General features: G+C 39.0%; 2 protein-coding genes across 8 annotated transcripts in view; both read left to right on the top strand.

Moving 5' to 3' along the window:
* The first annotated feature begins 4 nt into the window (after positions 1-4).
* The window catches only part of Nup98 (nucleoporin 98 and 96 precursor), an 87,099-nt gene continuing 63,026 nt past the window's right edge, over positions 5-24,077 (top strand). For 4 of the 7 annotated variants that reach the window (XM_034503497.2, XM_076939251.1, XM_076939243.1 and 1 more), the window contains exons 1-9: positions 277-415; positions 12,178-12,281; positions 12,918-13,019; positions 13,133-13,309; positions 14,778-14,917; positions 17,780-17,887; positions 18,659-18,839; positions 20,552-20,715; positions 21,881-22,018. In XM_034503497.2, the coding sequence (XP_034359388.1) occupies positions 12,206-12,281; positions 12,918-13,019; positions 13,133-13,309; positions 14,778-14,917; positions 17,780-17,887; positions 18,659-18,839; positions 20,552-20,715; positions 21,881-22,018 (1,086 nt within the window). In that variant the 5' untranslated portion in view covers positions 277-415; positions 12,178-12,205. Of the gene's footprint in view, positions 416-1,261; positions 1,358-12,177; positions 12,282-12,917; positions 13,020-13,132; positions 13,310-14,777; positions 14,918-17,779; positions 17,888-18,658; positions 18,840-20,551; positions 20,716-21,880; positions 22,019-24,077 lie in introns of all 7 variants that reach the window. The other 3 variants (XM_034503536.2, XM_034503506.2, XM_034503525.2) reach the window with 3 other exon arrangements.
* Positions 19,126-19,655, top strand: LOC117709339 (tubulin-specific chaperone A). Its single transcript, XM_034503656.2, has one exon. It carries the CDS (start codon positions 19,169-19,171, stop codon positions 19,493-19,495), a length of 327 nt encoding a protein of 108 aa, XP_034359547.1. The 5' UTR covers positions 19,126-19,168; the 3' UTR covers positions 19,496-19,655.

The following is a 24,077-nucleotide window of genomic DNA, read 5'->3' as shown; positions in this document are numbered from 1 at the left end:
GACCCTCTCTTAGCCAACCGTTGCCGCAGAGGGAGTGGGACTCCACGTCCCTCCCCATAGTCCCTCCTTTTTTTTTTCCCCCCTCTCCCCTCAATTCCTTACGCCCCTCCTCTTCCCTTCTGCTCCTAATCAGAGACCGCCTTCACGTTCGGTTTCAAAAGGCACGTCACCCAATGAATAACGGTGTGGTCCTCGAGTGGCGGACCGGCCTGCCAATGCCCGGCCGCCAAGGGCGGAGCGCCCGGGGCCGACCTCTGACGGTAGACGGCGTGTGACGCAGTCGGGCCTCTGCGCGCTGCGCCCAAAGCGGCGGTCGGTGGCGGCGGCGGCGGCGACGGTTTCCTGGAGGCCGCGCGCTGCTCTGGTGAGCGGCGGGTGACGGACGGACCTAGGCTCTCACTCCAGACGCACCGCTGTAAGTCGGGAGCGCTGCCGGGGCCGGGCGGGTAGATCTTCTCCTCTGTACCGGCATCTGCGCCGGACGCCCCGGGCCCTCTCCGCCGCCCAGTCTCGTGCCCGGCGCGCTCCTTCGGGCCTGCGTGAGGGGGCGGGGCCCGTGGCCCTGCGGCCTGGCTCGGGAAGCCCTAGGAGGGGATCCAACTGTGTGGGGCGTAGGCCGGGGGTGGTCTCGGGTAGCAGCCCACTCTGGGTGGACCTCGTTTTTTCCGGTGCTACTCATTCATTGGCTGGGTAGAGGTGAACAGCCCGCGGTAGGCTGGCCCTTTTAAGGTGGTGCCTTGGGGTACTTCAGTGAGGTCTCCCCATCACTTCCTTAACCACTCTACAGGACGCGTTTTGTCTAGGGTTAACCAGAGGGTTCAGTGAGTCAGAACTGCGTTAGCTTTTATAAGACACTGACAATTGTCCGGTCAAATGGAATGAAAAGTTCTTTCTGTTCCGAGTAAACCTAGGTAAGAAATACTGAATTTCTGAGTTACTGTAGCCATTAGCATTTAAATTGTCAATCACCCCCACTCCTCGTCAAGTACAGAGGCTCTGTAAGTGGGAGGGAGGTAAAGTGAGAGACAGGCTTCAGGAATTCCAGGTGTGTTGACTCAAGTGTGGTAGAATTTTTCTATATTCTACCCTTCCTGTATGTTCCAGTCTCCCAATATTGGCAATTCTTTATTGGTAGGGGAAGGGACACAGACATTTGACATAGTTTTCAAAATAGTACTAGTTTAGCTGCTACCATGTTTGCTTATATATAGTAAGAAAACTTGATTAGTATACCCTGATGTGGACTTTTTATTTTTTTTAGACAAGCTCTCACTTCAAAACCCTGGTTGGCCTGGAATTCTCTATGTAAACCAGGCTTGCCACAGACTCAAAGAGACCACCTACCTCTACCGCTGAGGTAATGTGATTAAAGATGTTTGCCATTACATCCAGACTTAACATAGACTTTTGAGAACTAAACTTCAAAAATGGGGAAAGAGACTTTAACCTTGGTAGTGGACACCTTTTATCCCAGCACTTGAGAGGCAAAGGCAGAAGGCTCTCTGTAACTACAAAGCTAGCCTACTCTACATACTGAGTTCCAGGACAGCCAGGGTTGCATAGAGAGAGACCCTGCCTCAAAAAGCCAAGAAGTAGTGCAAGCTTGTAACGTCACCAGTTATGGAAATTGAGGCCAGAGAACTAGAGCTTAAACACACAGGCAAAACACACACATGATAAAAGAAATAATTGAATTCATTTCAATAAAATGAAAAAAATGAGGCTGAACATGTTAGGGATACTGGGAAATACATTGATGAAATGAAATCTGATACGTAAGATTTGATGGGGTTAGTTGTCAGTTTGATCTGAATAGATAGATCCATCAGCTTGTAGCTTTGATGTTTATATAAACCTTATGGACCCAAAATCAAATACTGCAAAAGCACAAAAGAGAACTGAAATCTTAAAGTTGTAACCTGGTGTTTTCTGTACTATTTTCTCAGTTTGAGCATCACCACCTGGAAAGCTTTTTTCTGGCACACTCTCCCTTGTAAGCTTCCATAGCACTTACGTGATCCTCTGTTTGTAGCACACATTTTACATTTTAGCTATTTGTCTTTTTATTAGATTATGATGTTCTGGGGTTTTTTTTTTTTTTTTTTTTTTTTTTTTTTTTTTTCCTTGCTGGCTGTGATGGGAATGCCTTTAATCCCAGCACTCCAGAGATAAAGGCAGGTGGCCTGAAACTTGCTAAACAGACCAGGCTGACCTCAAACTCCCAGAAAGCCACCTACCTGTAGGCCATCAGTATTTTAATACTGATTAATTGCTAGTAAGAGACTTTGTAAAATTCTGAAGTTCTATGCTTTTAATCCCAGCATTCAGGAGGTAGAGACAGGGTGATTGATCTCTCCGAGTTTGAGGCCAGCATGGTCTGCAGATCCATCTTCAGGAGCCAGGGCTGTTACACATAGAAACCCCATCTCACCCTTACCCCCAATATACATATATATGTACACATATGCATATATGTGTACATATATATTAAATAAATCTTAGTAGAGGCCAGATATTAAGTGTTTTATGAGAATTTGGTTTGCTGTGTTGGAAATTGACCTAAGCATTTAGTATATGCTCATAGCAAGGTAGCCATAGCTGCTGAGATTATTGAGATAATTTTTTATTTGGAGGATCTCTTATGTGTTGTAGGATATGTAACAGCTTTCCTCCTCTATCTAGTTGATACCAACTAACCATTCCATCCCAAGTTGTAACCACCAAGGTCAAGAAATTATCAAAATTATCCCTGAAAGAGATCACTGCTTACATTTTAGTAAAACTATATCCTTACTTTGCTTGTAAAGTCAGTTCAAAAATTGTCTAAGAACTTTTTCTTTTGAGACAGTATTCCATGGTGTGTAGCCTAAGGCTGACTTTAAGCTCCTAATACTTCTGCCTTTTCCTTTCATGTGCAAAGTGGTATGTGTCACCATGCCTTAGGTACTGTTCTTGGGAAACTATAAAGCTAAGTCCTAGAGCTACTCTCCTTTAGATTCTCTTCTCATTTCTGTGGTAGATTACCTTTTCTTCTGTAAATCAAATCAGGGAATAGCTTTAGGTTTTTTGTTTTGTTTTGTTTTGTTTTGAGAAAGGAGTAAAAGAGCTATTAAATGTAATGCTGTATAACCTTTGGCCTTTGTATTTTACTGATAATAATTGATGCTATAGAAATATACAGTGATGGAGCAGTTATATACAATATTGATACTCAAAATTACATGCAGTATTGAAGAGTTAATACTTCAGTTTAATGGGGAATAATTTTTTAGTTTGGAAATTATTGAGACAGTGTCTCACTCTGTACCAGGTTGACCTGGCTCACTGAAACTGTATCATTCTCCCAAGTACAGGCATGTGTATGTGCCACCAGGCCTAGCTGCATTTCTTTGATTATTTTGCTTTTCAAGGCTGGGTTTCTCAGTAGCTCTGACTGTCCAGGCTGGCCTTGAAACTCAGAGGTGTGCCTGTTTTTCTTCCCAAGTGATGATATAGCCCCAGATATAGATTTAAAAATAGAGCTGTATGATGTAGATTAGTTGCTGATTGATTGCCTAGCATTCATGAAGCCCAAGGTTCAACCTCCAGCATCGTATGAGTCAGGCATAGTAAATGGCATATGTCTGTAATCACAAAACTTAAGCCAGTGGTTCTTAACCTGTGAGTTTCAACTCAACCTCTGTTTCCAAAAAATATTTACATTATTATTTATAACAGCAAAAGTACAGTTAATGAAATAGCAAAAAAATAATTTTATGGGTGGGGGGGGTCACTGCAACATAAGGAACTGTATTAAAGGGTTGTGGCAGCATCAGTTTGAGAACAACTGACTTAAGTAGTAGAAGCAGGAGGATCTATGTAGTTTTAGCTTCTTCAAGTGTAATTAGTCTTTAATAGTAAGTTTAAGGTAAAGGTGAAGATTAGTAGGATAGATTGAAGGATAGTGAAACTGGAGGTGGGCAGGTGGTGATAGTATAAGATAGTACCTTTTTTTTTTTTTTTTTTTTCCTGGTTTTTCGAGACAGGGTTTCTCTGTTTCTCTGTGTAGTCCTGGCTATCCTGTAGACCAGGCTGGCCTCGAACTCAGAAATCCGCCTGCCTCTGCCTCCCAAGTGCTGGAATTAAAGGCGTGCACCACCACTGCCCAGCAAGATAGTACCTCTCATTTTTAAATGTAAAGTGTTCAAGGGCCAGTGAGATAGGCTCAGTAGGTAAAGTGCTTGCCATACAAGCCCAGAAATCTGAATTTAGTCCATGAAACCCACATAAACATGGAAAGAAGAGAATAACTCCAGAGGAGTTGTCCTTTGACCTCCACATGTACTTGATGGGACATAGAATAATACAATAGTCATACAATAATAATAAACATTGTAAATAATAGTAATAATAATAAAAACTGTAAAGTCAAATTTTATAGTTGCTACTATATTAATCCATTTTCGTATTCTCACTTAATAAGTTAATCAGGGATGTGATAGCACAGGCCTTCAATGACAGTCCTGAGGAGTTTGATGGTACACAGATTCCAGGGCCAGCCAGGGGTACAGTGAGACCCTGTCTCAAAACAACAATAAATTTGGAAGTTAAGGCTGGCAGTGTAGATTAGTTAGTGTAGTGTTTGCCTAGTATTCATGAAGCCCTAGATTCTATCCCCAGTACTTGATAAAACAGGCCTGGTGGCATGACCTTTAATCCCAGCACTTGGGAGGTGAAGGCAGGAAGATAGAAGTTGTTTTGGTTTACTTTCCTGTTGCCATAATAAATACCATGACCAAAAGTGACTTGGGGAGGCAAGAGTTAGTTCATCTCACACTTTCAGTTTACAGTGCACTGCTGAGGGAGTTTTAAGGCAGGAACTGAAAGAGAAACCTTGGAAATACGCTGTTCACTGGCTAGACCACTGGCTCATGCTCAGCTCTCTTATATAGCCCAGACCACCTTCATAAGGATGCTGGTGTTTACAGTAAGCTAAGCCCTCCTGCATCAAGACATTTTCCTGCAGACATGGACACAGGCTAGGCTAGTCTGGATAGTTCCTCATTCCAGGTGATTCTAGGTTGTGTAAGGTTGACAATAGAAACAACTAGCACCGGAAGTTTAAGATCATTTTTGACAACATACCAGTTTGAAACCCAGCCTGGGATGCATGAAGCGTCCTTAAAGAGTGGGGGGGGGGGGGGGCGGGGGAGATGGTTTGGTAGTTAAGAGCACTGGCTGCTCTTCTAGAAGACATGGCTTCAATTCCCAGTACCCACATAGTGGCTTGAAACCATTTGTGACTCTAGTTTTAGGAAATGCATTGCCCTTTTCTGGCCCCAACCTGCACCAGGCATAGAAGTGTGTAGACATAAAGGCATACATATTAAATAAATATTTTGTAAAAATGAAGGGATGTAGAAGAGATGGCTCTGTAATTAAGATCCAGAAGACTAGGGTTTGCATCCCAGCACCTACATGGTGGCTAACAACCACCTATAACTACATACTTGGAAATCTGATACTCTTTCTATGAGAACCAGGCACAGACATATATGTAGGCAGAGTACCCATACACATAAAAATAAGTATAAAATTTAAAAGGAGGGTGATAGCCAACAAGTTTCTAAAATTCTGATTTTTTGCTTCAACTCTGTTTTTTGGTTTTTCAAGACAGGGTTTCTCTGTGTAGCTCTGCCTGTCCTGGAACTCACTCTGTAGACCAGGCTGGCCTCGAACTCAGAAATCCATCTGCCTCTGCCTGCCAAGTGCTGGGATTAAAGGCGTGAAGCAGCAACAGCTGACTCTGGAGCTTGTTGTGGGTATGCTTGAATTCCCAGCTCTTCAGAAGCAGAGAGAATAAGTTCAAGGCTAGCCTCAGAAATATTATAGTTAAAACTAGGTACTTTCTTCTTTCTGGAATTCTACCTAGCCTCCTTTCCAGTCTCTCTTATCCAAGACAAAAAGGACACAGTGCTTACCAGATGTGTGATCGATCACAGTGCTTTTGCAGGAAGAGTGATGTGAGTTCCAGGTCAGCCTGGGTTAGAGTGAGATCTTATTGAGACCTGTCTCAATAAGACCTGTCTCAAACTAAAACATACTCATTTTTTTTTTATTCAATTCAATAACTATGGATAGTGATTCCTCCCTTTTCTACTATCATAGGGATTAAACGAGAAACAAGAAAGTGCTTTGTAAAGTAGAAAGTAACTACTAGTCTATTCATCTACAAGTACTTACTGTGTTTGCTCTTTGCTGACTTTGTTACAAAGGAATTCAGTGAAGTTAGAAAGGAAGAATTAATTAAATTAATTAACATTTGTAGAATTTTTTAGAATTAGAAAGCAGCAAACTGGGAGTGGCTTGGACGCCCCACACAATCATTCAGATTGACAGTGCTTAGAGGTTTGTTTTTGTTGTTGTTGTTTAACTTTTTGGTTTTTTGAGACAGGGTTTCTCTGTGTAGTCCTGGCTGTCCTGGAACTCACTCTGTAGACCAGGCTGGCCTCGAACTCAGAAATCCGCCTGCCTCTGCCTCCCAAGTGCTGGGATTAAAGGTGTGGGCCACCACTGCCCGGCATTGTTTAACTTTTTGAGGTAAAAAACTAATTTTGTTATTGTACCCAGAGATAACATAGCTTACAAATTTCAGATGTATGATAGAGTAGTAAGACATCATCATCCACAGTTCAGACTTTGTGACATTGGGGGATATATTTCTGTCTAGTTGGATTACTGATGAGTGTTGACTCTTTTTTTGGTATTATATAGTGTAAGTAATAAATTCGAAGATTATTGGAGCACAAAGTTTGGAGAAAAATTAAGGCTGGAATTAAAGATCATTTTTTAAATGTCTTATGCAAAAGGAATATAAGTAAATCAATTCTTAAAGATAAAAATGAATTTTTGTAGCCATGGGAATATCTTATGAATTTAATTTAAGCCATGGGAATATCTTATGAATTGTTCTATCATAAGAGATTACATTTTTACATTTTTATTCTGTTTCTACTTTGTATCCTACTTGAGTGTACCACCATAACTTGTGTTTCTTGTCATTTGAGGTGCTAGCATATACCTGTAGTCTCACTGCCTGGGAGATGGAGGAAGAAAGATCAGGAATTCAGTGCCATTCTTGACTACATAGTGTGTTTGAGGCCAGCCTGGGCTATAAGTGATCCTGTCCCGAAAAACCAAAATAACATGTAGTAGAGTCAGCCACCTGGAATTCTACACTTGGGAGGTCGAGGAAGGAAGATCAGCAGTTCAAAGTCAGTCTGAAGTACATAGAAAGCTTGAGAGTAGCCTTAGATATCAGTACCATCTCAAAACAACAGCAAAAAAGATAATTGCCCATTTTCTTAGCAGGTTTATTGTAAATGGCATAAAGTTGAGTTCCTTTGGTAGCAGACTCTGAAGTGGGCAGTCCTTAGAGGTTGGTGTAGGAAACTTTCTTGGTATCATCACCTGTGAGAGAAGTGAGAAAGCAGGAAGTGACATTTGAATATGCGTGGTGATAGGATAGAACCTCCGGCCTTACAGATGATAGGCAAGCATTAACACTGACCATTGCCTGTGTCACACTGTCTTTAATTTAATTTGTTTGGTTTTTGGTTCTTTTGTTTGTTTAAGATTTATTTATTTTATGTATTTACCCCATTGCAGATTGTTGTGAGCCACCATGTGGTTGCTGGGAATTGAACTGAGGACCTGGAAGAGCAATCAGTGCTCTTAACCACTGAGCCATCTCTCCAGCCCCATCTTTAATTTTATGTATTGCTTTTTCTTCTTAGTAGTAGAAGAGAATTGAACCTGATACTCTGAAAAAGCACTTTACCACTAAGCTATATTTCTAGTATGGTGATGTGTTAACCAACCTGGTGAAAGCATCAGCCAATCCCACAAAAACTTAAAAAGCTGAAATTACCTGCCCTTTAGAGTTACACTAAGGTAGAGTCAAGTGTCCTAGCATTGGCCATGGATTTAGGCTGTCAAAGGAAGAGTGACCTTGGATGAGGCAGTCTTCAGTAGGGGTAGTTCTGAAAAGGACTGTCAGCTGAAGGCTGTCTTATTGTGGAGCAGCTGGTACAAGAAATAGTTTTCAGTCCTAAAAGAAAGTTTGCATAGTTTAGTGTTTCACGGTATCCAGGATGGGAAGTAAGGGTCAAGGTAGATATGTGCATAGAATTTATGTCTAGAAGAATGCTATTACTAAATAAGTTAGTATAGGCTTATAAAAGATACCATACTGAAGCTGGGTTTTACAGAGTGAATTGGGTGGTTCGGCAGCAACATTAAAGAATAAAAAGTAGACAGTTTTCATTGAGTCAGTGGTATTACACAGCAGAGTGAGGAAAAGGAGTGATTTGAAGAGCAGAGTTGTATGTGTTCACTAGTTTTTGTTTTGTGTTAGGGCCTCAGCCTAGGCTAGCATCACACTCACCAAGTAGCTGAGGTTGAGCCTGAATTCTGTTCATCTTTCTTTTGCCCATCTAGGGCTGAGATTATAAGTGAGCTCCAGTTCACCCAGTTTGCCAGACTTCAATTTCTGTTTGTTTGTTTGTTTGTTTTTGTTTTTTGTTTTTCGAGACAAGGTTTCTCTGTGTAGCCTTGGCTGACCTGGAACTCACTATATAGAATGTAGACCAGGCTGGCCTCAAACTCAGAAATCCGCCTGCCTCTGCCTCCCAAGTGCTGGGATTAAAGGCGTGAGCCACCACCGCCCGGCCAGACTTCAATTTCTGTAGTAAGACAGATTGTGAGATTGTCTTTGATCTTGATTTGCTTCAGTGTAATTTTGTTTCTGTTGTGATTTCTTTTGATATCTGTGTGGCTGGGACGACTTTTGATCTGCTAAACCTACAGACATGTGTTGCCATTCCTCATGCTGTTCTGGTGATCAGACCCAGGGTTTTGTGCATGCTAAGCAAGCACTCTTGTCAACTGAGCTACATCCCTAGCCCCCTGTTGTGATAATTTAAAAGAAAAGACCTTGCTCTGCAAGATAGATGAGAATAAGACAAGTTCATTCTTCTCAGAACTGATAAAGTTGAATGGGCATGCTGATCTTCACCCTTAATCCCAGCACTGGGGAGGCAGATGCAGACAGATCTCTTGGTCAGCCTGGGACACATAGTGAGACTGTCTCCAAAAAGAGGTGGGAGGAGTAGGAAAGATGGGTTGCTTTTGAATGAGAAACTTTTCTTCATAGGTTAAAAGTGTTTGCTGCCCTCATTCTTCTTGTTCTTGGGTTTGAGGCAGTTGAATTTCTTTAATATACTATATATGTTTTTGCTTATTGCCTAATCTTTAATTGGTTGAAAGTGTCTTTGGAAATTTAGAAAGTAGATTAAACTTGAGTTCTGCTTACCTCTATGACCTTGTAAAATGTAGTAAAATCTGGTCTTTTTATTCTGCAAAATAGAGGTGATACAAGTGTGATAGCTAATAACAATATCCTTTCATTGTTGTTGACATGATGAATATGAATGAGCTTTTGTAGATGGAGAGGTATCTTCCAGGATGTTTTATTACTACTTTAAAGTCCCTTCCTGAAATGTGTATATAATGAGTGGTAGGTTTCTGTATTAGGATAAGATTACTAAAAGTAAAATGCTGATGGTTAGGAGCTATAGACTTTAAGGTGTGTAGAGTCTAGTGTACCCAAAGCACGTTTTACAGAGGAAAGATTGTTATTAATCACCTTATCACCTTTTAAAGAGTACCGTGCTCTCACTTAGACCTCAGAGTTACATAAACAAGATTGCTGTGTATGGAGATGAATAGGAAGGTACTAGGCTGCTGAGCATGGTTGTACACCCTCTTAATCCCATCAGAGGCAGAGGCAGGCAGATGTCTGAGTTTGAGGTCAGTCTTTCAGGACTGCCAGGGCTATACAAAGAAAACCTGTCTTCCCCTACCCCCTCCAGAGAGAGAGTGGGGGGGAGAGGGAGAGGGAGGAGAGGAAGAAGAAGAGGAGGAAGAGGGGGAGAAGGAAGAGGAGGAAGAGAAAAAGAAAAAAAAAGGACAAGCTACGTAGTAGTAGTGCATACCTTTTATCCCAGCAGACTAGGAGGGAGAGACAGGAGGATCTCTATTGGAGGCCAGCCTGGTCTACAGAGAAAATTCCAGGACAGCTAGGGCTACATAGTGAAAAAAGATAGATATACATGAAATTAAAGGGGACCAGTAGACATATGGAAGAGATAAGGTTAAGTAGTGGGAGCAAGAGGTGTGAATTTTTGCACATACAGAGTTAGCATGTGCCAATAGTAACAATAAGAATGATAAAGGGCAAGTAAGAAACATCTCTTGAAACTTAAACAATGATAAGTTATAAACCTAAACTTTTATATAACTCTTTTTGTTGTTGTTTTTTGTTTTTCAAGACAGGGTTTCTCTGTATAGCCCTTGCTGTCCTGGAACGCATTCTGTAGACCAGGCTGGCCTGGAACTCAGAAATCTGCCTGTCTCTGCCTCCCAAGTGCTGGGATTAAAGGCATGTGCCACCACTGCCCGGCTATATAACTCTTTATATAACTTCAAGCACTGTAACTAACCCTGTATCCAAAAACAGTGTTTTAAAAAAAAGGAAGTGCCTGGCAAAATCAACATAAATGGATAGCACTTGCTTGCTTTGAGTGACACATGGTTCATGTGTCCAAAATAACTGTTAGTTATGAAACAATTTTTATTTTTAGATTTATTTATTTTATGAGTACACTGTCACTCTCTTCAAACTCACTAGAAGAGGGCATTGGATCCTGTTATAGATCCATCTGTGAGCCATCTGTGGTTGCTGGGAATTGAACTCAAGACCTAGAAGAGCAGTCATTGCTCTTAACCGCTGAGCCATCTCTTTAGCCCCATGAAACAGACTTTTTAGAAAAGATTAATTTATATAATTTATGTATATAAATATTTTGTCTCTATGTACTTTTGCACACCAGAAGGCATTGGTTCCTGTGAGACTATGGTTAATGACTATGGTTGTGAGCCACCATGTGGGTTCTGGGAATTGAACTCAGGACCTCTGGAAGAGCAGCTAGTGCTTTTAATTGCCAAGCCATCCTTCCAGCCATGAAATAGAATTTTTAAGAATTGTGGCAGTATGTATATAAATAAAATTTTATCATTATTTATTTTTTGTTAACATACCTATTCAAATCTTTTCTCCCCCTAAATAGCTATTCAAATCTTTTGGCTGTGTGTGTGTATGTGTGTGAGACAAGGTTTTTTCTCTGTGTAGCTCTGACAGTCTTACCTGTTATAGGCAGTGTGCTACTACATCTGACTAAAGATAGGGAACTTAAAACAAATCTCATTACTGAGAAGTAAATGATGATTACATGAACTTTAAATCCCCTAACTTTAAGGCTAGTAATAAGTGCTCTTAAGTTCTGAGCTGTCTTTCCAGCCCTGGCCAGGGAAATATTTCAGATAGTTGGATAACAGAATATGGTTGTAATTTTTTATGCATACGCTGTATAATTTCCTACATGTATTTTTGATAGAACTATCTTCATAGACTCAAAGTCTTGTTTTCTGTTTGTTTTTGCTGTTTTGAGACAGGATCTTACATAGCCTAGACTTACTTTGAACTGTCTATTGAGGATGACCTTCAATTTCTGATCCCCTTGCCTCCCACCTCTAGAGTGCTAAGATTTGGGGTGTGTGCAGTACTTGGTGGCAAACACACAGTTTCATGTGTACTGTTTGTACTGATCTCTATTGTGATATTAAAACAAAAATTAGGTAAAAAATTAGGTAATTAGCTGGGCTAGTGTCATCTTTTTGCCAAGCCTGATAAATTGAGCTCAACTCCCAGAATCTACATGGTAGAAGAAAAAAACCTAATTATGTCCCCTTTCTTATGTGCTGTGGCATTTGGAGGGATGCACACACTGAAAATAATTAAAATTAAGTTGCTCTGCAATTCAATGCACATACATGAAAACATTTTTAGGGGATGGTTGTTGGTAGGATCAGAAGTTATTATCAGTACTCATCATTTTAGGAAGCATGCAGATTAATGAATATTTATAATGTGTGACTCATCGTTCACGTTCTGAGGATATTGAATAGGAGGATCATGCTGTCATTTTTTATGGCCCTTGCTGATATTTGTAGAATGGTAGATTTCTTGAAACAAATTACTTTCTGTGGTGTCTCAAAAGAAAAACTTCTCTTTTACAGCTTTCTGAAGCAAACACTTGTTTTGAAGATGTTTAACAAATCATTTGGAACCCCCTTTGGGGGTGGTACAGGGGGCTTTGGCACAACGTCAACATTTGGACAAAGTAAGTTATGAAAAAGAATGAAATAGGGGAAAATGTTTTAATTTGACTGACTTTTGTTGATTCGGTTGTTTTGAGAACCAATATCACTGTAGCTGGTTCAACTCTGTGTAGCTCAAGCTGGCCTCTGACTTCCAGTCCTCCTGTTTCAGTTTCTCTAGTGTTGGAATCACAGGCATGAGCTACAGCCATGGTTAGTTTTAACTGCTAAATTGACATAATTGAGAATTGGATCTAAGAATATCTGTGAAGGATCATTGTGACCATCCTAATTGATGGGGGAAGATCCATCCAATGTGGACAGCACCATTTCTTGGGTTTGGGGTCCCTCCAATTTACATTTTTTGGACCTAGAGAGATCAAACCCAAGGCCTGTGCTAAGTAATACTCTAACACTGGGCTGCACCCTCTGGTAGTGTCATACCTTTTGATTTAAAGTTTATATATTCCTGAGGAGACAGTGAATAAAATACCTTGGCTTGATTTCTATTCCATAAGAATTTAGATGGAAATTTGAAAAAGTTTCAAATTGCATTAGTGGTCCTGCTTAACGCAGGATGTTAAGAAATGTTTAAAAAAAAAAAAAAAAAAACCCACAAACTTTCCAGTTATTATTGACTCTGAATTTTGCTGCTTCAGATACTGGCTTTGGTACTACTAGTGGAGGAGCGTTTGGAACATCTGCTTTTGGTTCTAGCAACAATACTGGAGGCTTATTTGGAAATTCACAGACTAAACCAGGTAAGGAATTTTGTTTGGAATATAGCTGGTTTATATGTAGCTAGCATAGAACTTCACTTAGTGGCTACAGTTTGTCTACATAAACTTGTTTTTTTTCCCCTCCATCTCTTCAGGAGGATTATTTGGTACTAGTTCATTTAGCCAGCCAGCAACCTCCACAAGCACTGGTTTTGGGTTTGGCACATCAACAGGAACATCAAATAGTTTGTTTGGAACTGCAAGTACAGGGACCAGTCTTTTCTCATCCCAGAACAATGCATTTGCACAAAATAAACCAACTGGCTTTGGAAGTAAGTAGGACACTATTCTTTGGTCTTGTTTGGTAATAGTTTAATATTTGATTTGTTTGTTGAATGTGTTCTCTCCTCTTCACTCTATGTTCACTTATCTCCTTTCCCACTAAGTGGTCAAAACCAGGAAATAGGAGAACCTGAAAGTGTATTGAGTTTAGTAGGCTAGAAAAGAGGGCAGTAAATAGGAGTTCCAGGACATCCAGGGCTATCCAGAGAAACAGTTTCTCAAACACACACACACACACACACACACACACACACACACACACACACACACACAGAGAAACAGTTTCTCAAACACACACACACACACACAGAGAGAGAGAGAGAGAGAGAGAGAGAGAGAGAGAGGAAGGAGAGAGAGAGAGCGAGCTATGCCTGATCTAGAACAGCCTTCTAGCCTGTGTCTTACATTTAAAACAGAGATTAGAGTAACAGGAATGAGAAATACTGTTTAATTACTTTTCCACTTTTTGCTCGTAGCAGATGTTATCTTTATAAATCTATATGTGGCCAGTAGCTGCTTCTCTACATAGTACTTTAAGGCAGCCACTAACTGCCCTATGCCTATGATGTAATGGTGTTTATGTGACAAGAGTACAGTAATATATGAGTGGCTGGTAACCAACAATTTTTTGAAAGGCAAAACTGTAGAGATGTTGGGGGGAGGGAATCAAACCCTTTTTTGATGTGTCTGAGTGAGGCGAAGTTTCATGTAGTTCAAGGTAGCCTCTACTTCCCTAGTGTTTTTATGACAGGCTTGTGTCACCATTTCTAGTAAGATGTTGAAATATTTAAACGTGCCACATAGAATGCAATCCTTTTTTTTTTGGTTGGGGTTTTTTTGTTGTTTTTGTTTTCTTTGCTTGTTTTAAGACAAGGTTTCTCTGTGTAGCCCTGGCTGTCCTGAAAATCCATTCTGTAGGCCAGGCTGAAAATGCAATCTTAAGGCTCTTATTCAAAAGAGATAGTCTTACTAACTTTAAACTATATATTTAGGATCATAGTTTCTTAGAAGTGAAAATTTGCTAATGAGAAATCAAAATGCTCATAATGGTTATAACTTAACATTAAATATTGGCAGGCAAGATTTTTCTTGTTTACTGACATTTCTGGCACAATATGTATAACTTCTCATATTTTAAGAAACGTAGTATTGGGTCTGGAGAAAGTACTGGATATTTCTTCCAGAGGACCTGGTTCAATTCCCAGCCTCCACATGGCAGCTTACAACTGTTTGTAACTACACATTTAGCTAACCAGTGGATTTGGATTTGTTACCTTTGAAAGTTGTAACCTGGAAGCATGTGTCATATGAAATATACCTTAAATTTGTTTACTCAGGAGAAATGAAGAGTATTTAACAATGTGACAGTACTACTGCTGTTACTCTACCCTGCCCTGCTTTCAAGATGTGTTAACATTAAGTTGTTTTCTGTTTAATTCTCGTTTTTCTGATTTACAGATTTTGGAACCAGTACTAGCAGTGGAGGACTCTTTGGAACTACAAATACCACCTCTAATCCTTTTGGTAGCACATCTGGCTCTCTCTTTGGGCCAAGTAGTTTTACAGCAGCACCTACAGGAACTACCATCAAATTTAATGTATGTATTTTCTTCCAGCATATTTTTCCCCATTTGTGTATTTCTTTGTAGAATGAATGATCAGATTCCTCCTATCTCCAATAATACATACCACATTTTTGCTTTTAAAAAATAAGATTTTTAAATTTTTATTTTATGTTTATGAATATTTGTTATATGTGTGAATATGTACCATGCGCATTCCAGTACTCAGACCAAAAGAGTGTGTCGTGATCTCTTGGAATTGCAGTAACAGATGGTTGTGAACCACCATCTGGTGGTGTTATAATAGGCCTCAAGACCTTAACATAATAGACACAATAGAGGCACTATTCTGACCTTAGAACCTAGCTTGTAGGTACTAACACTTACCAAAACAGAAACTAATCTATCAAAGACCTTGTCCATAGTTTCAGGATCCAGGAAAATCCTTTAAATGTATTAACCTTGCTTTTTGACTTAGTTTTTACTTCTTGGTAACTCTCCTTGTTAACTGAATTGTGTCAACCAGGTTGCCATTTTTTTGTGTAAAAGACAAACTGATGAGGCTTGGAACTGCATGATTTGGGCAAGTTCCCTATGTAGTCACTAGTGGACAGTACAGACTATTCTGTGTGTATTCTCTGATGAAGTTACCTTGCAACACTAGGAACCTGGGTTCTCTGCAAGAGCAGCTAGTACTCTTAAATTCTGAACCATCTCTCCAATCCCTATTTGGCTCTTTGGAAAAATGTTTTAAAAACAGCTTTAGGATGGGTATGGCAGATGACTTAAATCCCAGCACATGGAAGGCAGAATCAGATATAGCTCTATGAATTTGAGGCCAGCATGGATAGCAAATTGTAGGGCTGTCAGGGTTGTGTGGTAAGACCTTGTCTCAAAAATAAGGGGTTTTTGTTGTTGTTGTTGCTTCTTTGTTTTGTCTTTTAATTTTATGTGTATGAGTGTTTTACCTGCATGTATGTACATGTACCTTGTATATGCGATGCCCAGGAAGGCCCAAAGAGGTATCATCCTCTGGAATTGGAGTTACAGCAAATTGTAAAGCACCACATGGGTACTGGGAATTGAATCTGAGTACTTTGGAAAAGCAGTTAGTATTCTTCTTCTTCTTCTTCTTCTTCTTTTTTTTTTTTTAGATTTACTTATTTTATGTATGTGGGTATACTGTCATTCTCTTCAGACACACCAGAAGAGGGCATCAGATCCTATTACAGATGGTTTTTAGCTACCGTGTGGTTGCTGGGAATTGAACTCAAGAGCAGTCTTCTGCAAGAGCAGTCAGTGAGTGCTCTTAACTTCTGAGCCATCACTAGTTGCCCCTCCTACATCCTGGGGCAGGGGAGAATAATTTTTTTTAAAATAGTACTAATGATACTGGGTGGTGACTGCACACGACTTTAGTCACAGCTCTCAGGAGATAGAGGCAAGCTGATCTCTGTGAGTTTGAGGCCTGCTTGGTCCAGGGCAGCCAGGGCACCACAGAGAAGCCCTGTCTCCAAAACAAACAAACAAACAAAAAGTAATCATGCTTTTATAGGGCTAGTGAGATGGCTCAGTGGGTAAAGGCACTTGATGTCAAGCCTGATAACTGAGTTTGGTCTTTGGGCCCCATGTGGTAGAGGAGAGAACTGCAAGTTGTCCTTTGATCCCCACGCTGACAAACAGAATAGTTTGAAAAAATTACATATGATTTTTATAGTACACAGGAAATGTGAAACATAAATCTAGTTTTTCTTTTTTGTTGTCATTATGGGGATTTAGCCAAAGTCTCATGCATGGTAGGTGGGCACTCTACCACTGAGCTGCGTCTCCAGCATGAAACATCTATGTTATGATGCATATTAAGATTATTCTTACTCCAATTAAATTTATGTTCAGTGTTGATATGATAGTCCATATAAAGCAGAATTTCTGAGGTAGGGTCTTGCTATGTAATTGAGGCTGTCTTCTTACTAACTACATAACTCAAGACTGGCCTTGAACTCAGAGTGGTCTTCCTTTGGCTTGTAAGTGCTAGAATTACAAGTGTCTGTCACTGTGTTCTAAGGCAGTATTGGAATAATCATCTGTTTATAGAAATGAAAAATAAAGAACAGAACATAAAAAATAACTGAAAATAAACCTTTTTTGTGGAACTTAATGGAACAATCTGTTAATAGTCTATATCTATTCAAGAATAAAATCTTACCAGGCAGTAGTGTTATACAGCTTTATTCCCATCACTCGGGAGGCAGACGTGGGCAGATCTCTGTTGAGTTGGAGGCCAGCTCAGTCTACAGAGTGAGTTCCAGGAAAGTCAAGACTACACAGAAAAAGTCTGTCTCCAAAACCAAAACAAAACAAAACAAAACAAAAAACCAAAGATTATTCAGATAATTATGTTATAGGGGAGAGATCAGAAATGTTGCCATATATTTTAATCAAGCATCCTTGATAACAATTTGGTTTTACCATGAGGGTCTTACTGTGTTGCCCAGGCTGTGCTTGAATTCCTGGTTTCAAATGATCTTGCTTCAACTTATAAAATAATTGTTTTCCATTGTTCCTAGCTCGCTCTGTCTTTTAGTTTGTTTGTGTAGCTCACCCAGGATGGTCTGGTGTTCAGGGCTGCCTCTGGAGTGCTGGGATTGTAGGTGTGGGCACTCTATGACCTTCCAAATGATGTGTCTTGAGTAGATGGGAAGCATGAGGATTTAGTGTAAGCCTTTGCAAATGTTAGTCAGGCACTAACTACTGAGCTATAGTCTACTCTTTGCCCTATCTTGTTATAAAAAAAATGAAGTAGGGAATAGTTTAAAAAGTTTAGTGGTTGAGGAATTGTGTTTGTAAGAGTAGATGTAAAAATTGGAATTTGAAATATGCCTTTGTCTTTCTTTGCAGCCCCCCACTGGTACAGATACTATGGTCAAAGCTGGAGTTAGCACTAACATCAGTACCAAGCATCAGTGTATTACTGCTATGAAAGAATATGAAAGCAAGTCATTAGAGGTCAGTAAAATGAAGGACAAAAAAAAAAAAAATCAGCTTAATCCTTTTTTTTTTCCTTCAGATTAAGTGATTCACGTTGGTTTTGAATAAAAGTCCGACATTAGTAAAGATGTTTTTCAAGATTATGTATTATTATCTTTTATGTATTATATATTTTAGGCTGAGATAATAGTCTCCACATCTATACAGATATACTACATGCATTTTATCTAGTATTTATTCTGGTTAGATATTTTTATTGTAGTGACAATTTATTTGTGTGCATATATGAACTTTTAGTAAATTTGTGCAAAATCTTAAATATCTGGCTTAATAAATGTTTCACTAAGTTAAAGGATACATATCAAGTGACAGCATAGGAAAAAAATGAAACAAAATATATCTAACATACCAAGTGCCCTTCTTGTTCTCTCTCCTCATTATAGTCTTTCCCTCCAAAATTAACTGCTGTTCATTTTTTGCCAGTCTTTTAATTTTATATAGATGGACAATATATATATATAATATATACACATATATATATTATATATATATGTATATATAATATATATATGTGTATATATTATATATGTAATATATATAAAATATATCAGTTATATTACTCTATAACAGATTCTTGTGTATTATATATAATGTATAATACTATATATATATATATATAATATATATAAAATATATCAGTTATATTACTCTATAACAGATTCTTGTGTAGGTCTCTTCTAAGTAATTTTTTTTGCCATGTGTTAATTTTGGTAATGTGTTTACCTTCAGGAACTTCGTTTGGAGGATTATCAGGCTAACCGGAAAGGCCCACAGAACCAAGTGGGAGCAGGTACCACAGCTGGCTTATTTGGGTCTTCTCCAGCAACTTCCAGTGCAACAGGACTCTTCAGCTCCTCCACCACTAATTCAGCCTTTTCATATGGTCAGAACAAAACTGCCTTTGGAACTAGTAAGTAAGCACTTCGTTATACCATAAAGAAGAATGGTCAAAACAACCATTGGTGGGTGGCTCTTGCCTTTAATCCCAGCACTCAGGAGGCAGAGGAAGGCATATATCTCTGAGTTTTAGGCCAGTCCGAACTACAAAGTGAGTTCCAGGACAGCCAGGGCTATAGAGAGAATCAAAAAAAAAAAAAAAAGGTCGTAAATCATGACTGATGACTGTCACTTTGTTACAAGAGCTGTGGAGAAAAATAATTGGAATACTTATAAGTAGGAAGAGACAGTTAAAAGTATAGGTGGCTGCCCGCCTCTCCTTCCTGCGGCGCCTTGGGGACCATGGCCGATCCTCGAGTGAGGCAGATCAAGATCAAGACGGGAGTGGTGAAGCGGTTGGTCAAAGAAAAAGTGATGTATGAAAAAGAAGCAAAGCAACAAGAAGAAAAGATTGAAAAAATGAAGGCTGAAGATGGTGAAAACTACGCCATTAAGAAGCAGGCAGAGATCCTGCAAGAGTCCCGGATGATGATCCCAGACTGCCAGCGCCGGTTAGAGGCTGCGTATACTGACCTTCAGCAGATATTAGAAAGTGAGAAAGACTTGGAAGAAGCCGAGGAGTATAAAGAAGCCCGCCTAGTGCTGGATTCCGTGAAGCTAGAAGCCTGACAGTTTTCTCTACGGGGTGTTTTTATGCATTAAATCCTGGGGTCCATTCTACAATTCGTTATTTTCGGCCACTGCTGTGTTTAATAATATGAAAACATGGTTCTTTTTGTGCAGTTGCATATATTTATCTTTGCATAACTTAATGTGTCAAATAAATGAGTTCATCTAATTAAAAAAAAAAAAAGTATAGGTGGCTAAGGAGGAGTCCTTTCATTTCAGAAGGTGATATTTGAGTAATATCAAGTTAAAAGAACTGGTTATATGTATTTTTAGGAAAAATCAGCTAACTTGCAACTATGAGTCTTAAAACCCTAAGGTTTTGGAAGCTTTTTTTGAAGCAGGGTCTCACTGTGTAATTCAAGTTGACTTCAAAATCAAGGCAGTCCTTCAGCCTTTCATATGCTGGGATTATAGGTATGAGCCAGAAGGCCCAGCAAAACTCAAGTTTTTGCAGAAGTTAGAGTGTTTTACAGTTCTAGAGGTCACAAGGGCTGTGCTTAATAACTTTGTGGATGTATTAGAACTTGTGTCATTTGAGACAGTCTTGGTATGTAAACTTGGCTGCTTTTGTACTACTTTGAACATGGTAGTAATAAATGAACTGGGCTGTGTAGAAAGTTCATTTATTCCCACCTTCCCATGTCCAGGTGAGGGTGTCAGATCTTAGAGTTATGGATAGTTGTGAGATGCCATGTGGATGCTAGGAACTGAACCCAGGTCCTTCGGAGGAACAGTTGGTGCTTTTAACCATTGAGTCATCTCTCCAGCCTGAATATTTTTTCATATTAAATAGAAGAAAAGCTGAGTTCACAAAGGAAATTCATTTAGTCATTTTAGAATTCTTGAGTTGATGGCTATTAGAAAGGAAAATTTTAACATAAAGTAGAGCTAGCTGAAGATAGAAAAAAGGTTATTAATGAACAAATATACTATAATTCAGCAGTAGAAAAGCTTGGTCGATTGTTGAATTATTGGCTCATTTGAGAGTTTTATTTTTTTTGTTTGTTTTTTTCATTTGATTTTTGTTTGTGTTTATTTTTATTCTTTTTCTGAAAGGCACAACTGGATTTGGAACAAATCCAGGTGGTCTCTTTGGCCAACAGAATCAACAGACTACCAGTCTCTTCAGCAAACCATTTGGCCAGGCTACAACCACCCCAAATACTGGCTTTTCCTTTGGTAATACCAGTACCCTTGGACAGCCAAGCACCAATACTATGGTAAGGAAACAGGCCCTTGATTAACTCCAGGTCTTATTTGTGAAGCTAAGTAATGGAACTACTAGTAGTCATGTTTAGCTTATAAGTGCTATCTCTATAGCATTTCTTTAGAATGTAGGTTGTTATTCAGTATAGGGAAGAAAACAAATCTTTCAGTATTGAAGACTTGAATTTTGTCTCAGCCCAATGAGGTCTTCAGAAGGGTGCTGGCTATCTTGAAGCTATATGCTTTGCTATATTGATGTTTTGATCCAGAAGGAGTGGGAGGGAAATATGAGAATGGAGCATGTGTGTATGATCACAATACATTATGTATGTTTATGAGGTTGTTGAAAGATACTGAAGGTAAAGACTGACAGAAATATGTAACTGGGTATACTGTAATCTTGGCAGTTTGGAAAAAGATCGAGAGTTCAAGTATAACATTGTCTGGTTCAAGGCCAATCTGGGCAGCATGAGATTAATCTCAAAAATTCAGTGAAGCATATGAGTAAAATTGAGAATAAAGAAACAAATCCTTACATTTATAGACAACTGATCTTCTAGCATGAATACCACAACTGTCTATCTGCAAAAGAATGAGGTTAAAATCCCTTATATCATTACTAATTAAGGTTTACTCAGTAGATCAAATACTCAGAATTATAAAACTCATGATTGTGTTTTACTTGTTGTATTTATTACCCAGGATACCACTCTGTAGTTCAGGCTGACCTGAAACTCATGATCCTCTTGCTTCAGCCTCATTTATGATGGGTTCAGTTTATAAAACATTTAGAAGAAAATGAGGTGGTTTCTTTTGTTGTTTGCTGTTTTAATAGTAGAATTTTGCAACATGGCTTATACTGGAACACTTTAGAGCACATGAATTCATTAAGTTTTAATACATGCCCAGCACTTGAAGCTCATTTATTGTTCTGGAAACAGGGACTTTGGTTATAGGTGATAAATGTACAGTTCTGCACAAGTTTTAATAGCTTAGTTTTATGCTGTTTTGGAAAAACCACCTTATTCTTGATTTTTCAGGGTTTTTGCAAAGAAATCTTAAAGAATTTTGTGCCTATCACACATGCTTTAATAAACAGTGGTGACTTTTTAAAAACCAATCTAAGACTTTAAAGAAAACTATTATGAACTGCCTTTTAATCTAGATTACACTTTCCAGGGCTTATTTGGAGTAACCCAAGCCTCACAGCCAGGAGGTCTTTTTGGGACAGCTACAAACACCAGCACTGGAACAGCATTTGGGACAGGAACAGGTCTCTTTGGGCAGCCCAATACTGGATTTGGTGCAGTTGGTTCGGTAGGTATTCGCAGTTGACTGTAATTTGAAGTTCTTAAATCTATTAGAGGAATATATATAAAACAGATAACTATTTTCCAAGAATTTAACATATATATTTATTTTCTGTTGTTGTTGTTTTCCCCCTCTGTATTTGTGTGTTGTGTGTGTTATATATAATTTTTATTAATTTTAAAATTTATTTTTGCATGTGTATGCCTTTACGATACTGCACACATGGCAGTCAGAAACCACTTATTTGTAGGAGTCCAGTCTCTCCTGTTCTATGGTTTCCAAGGATCAAACTCAGAGCATCAGGCTGGGTGGCAAGTATGTTTACCCAGAACCATCTTGCCAGCTTCTCTCTTAGTCTTTCTGCTTAGGCTGAATGGAACTTCTGTGTAACCAAGGATAACCTTGAACTCCTCCTGACTGCTTCCTTAGTGCTGGCATGTACTACTAATTAGTAGTTTGCCCCAAACTACTAATCTTCATGTTTTTACTTCCCAGGTGCTAGTATTTGCTATCACACCTAGTTTCATGAAGAACTGGGGACCAAATCTGGGCTTCATGCATTCTAGAAAAGCACTGTACTGAGTCCGTATTTCCAATCCCATTGTTTATTTTCAGTCACTAAATTGTCTTACCTCAGTGACAGCGTGGTTTACATCTGTTTGAACATGCTGTTAAGGGCTGGAGAGATCGTTCAGCAGTTAAGAGCAAAATGACCTAGCCCCACATGGCAGCTCAAAAATGTCTCGCTCTAATTTTAGGGAACCACCATCTTCTGGCTTCTGCAGGCACTAGATATATACATGGTGCACAGACATACATGTAGGAAAAATATCCATACACATTTAAACAACATCTTTAAAAAGAGAAAGAAAATAAAATACTGTTAGTCATTTTAGTTTCAAATTTTAAATTGAGAATTAACAGTGCTTATTTTTATTATGTACAGCATAAGTCTTTGTGTATTTGTTTTATATTTACTGCCTTTTGCCACTTCAGGCCTCCTCTAAAGTTTTAAAGATGACTTATATTGTAGAATCTATTTGATTAGTTTAAATTATGTAGTCTTAATTTAGATAGTTTAAATCAGGTTTTGTTTTCTTTCTTTTCTTCTTTCCTTCTTTTTTCCTTTTTTAAAGATAGGATTTTACTATAAAGCCCTGGCAGGTATGAACCTTGCTATATATATATAGACCAGAGTGGCCTCTACTTGTACAGTGCTGAGATTGAAGGCCTGCACCATCATGTCTACTAGCCCAAATGAGATAAATTTTAACTCCTAGTTTTTCTTTTGTGTTTTGGAAAATAAACTGGTATAGTATTTGGAAATTAAATGCTTTTGGTTTTGATCAGGGAATCACTGGGATTCTCTTGCTGTGGAAGGTGAAACTCAGTTATTCACCTTGCTGAGTAAGTTGTCTAAATACAGAACTACTGCTTTAGAATGCATTTAACCTAAAAAGCAGTGCTAAATTTTATACTATAATACCACTTAAAAAAAAATGACTGAAGTTTCAGTGTAATTTGGATGCAGGAATGTGTGGCTGGCATGAGGAAAGTCCTAGTTTTGATCCCCAGTACTACCATCACCACCTCTGCAAAGAGCTGGTCAAACATATCTGAAGTCAAGGCCAGCCTAAACTAATAACTCTGTTTAAAAAAAAAATAGGGGCTGAGGATGTAGCTCAGCATTAGAATGTGTAGCATATGCTAGGCCTTGGGTTCAGTTTTCAGTGCTATAAACAAAAATGCTCTCTTCTCCCTCTTGACTTTTCCTCTCTCTTGTCTCCAATAAAGACAGCTGGTCTTCCTCTTGGTTTAGTTTTTCACATGCTGGGATTGCAGGCCTACATTACCACTCTTGGCTAATGGTTGCCTTGGTATTTTTTCTTTGACTCACCGAAATCCTGTTTGCTGAGGTGTTAATTTTCTGTGTTAGTAGCTTTGTGCTTATAATCTTGCTCAGATTGTTGTATCTTCTGATTGTCTATGTTCATATGTCTTTTCCTAAAAATTATAACTTTCTTCCATTACATATTCGGTATTTACATGCACTCTCCCTTATTAG

The sequence above is a fragment of the Arvicanthis niloticus genome, chromosome 1 (genome assembly GCF_011762505.2).
Source record: "Arvicanthis niloticus isolate mArvNil1 chromosome 1, mArvNil1.pat.X, whole genome shotgun sequence".
In the NCBI taxonomy this organism is placed as follows: domain Eukaryota; kingdom Metazoa; phylum Chordata; class Mammalia; order Rodentia; family Muridae; genus Arvicanthis; species Arvicanthis niloticus.
Note: the sequence above shows the minus strand (reverse complement) of the source record. Positions and strands in the feature narration are given on the sequence as shown.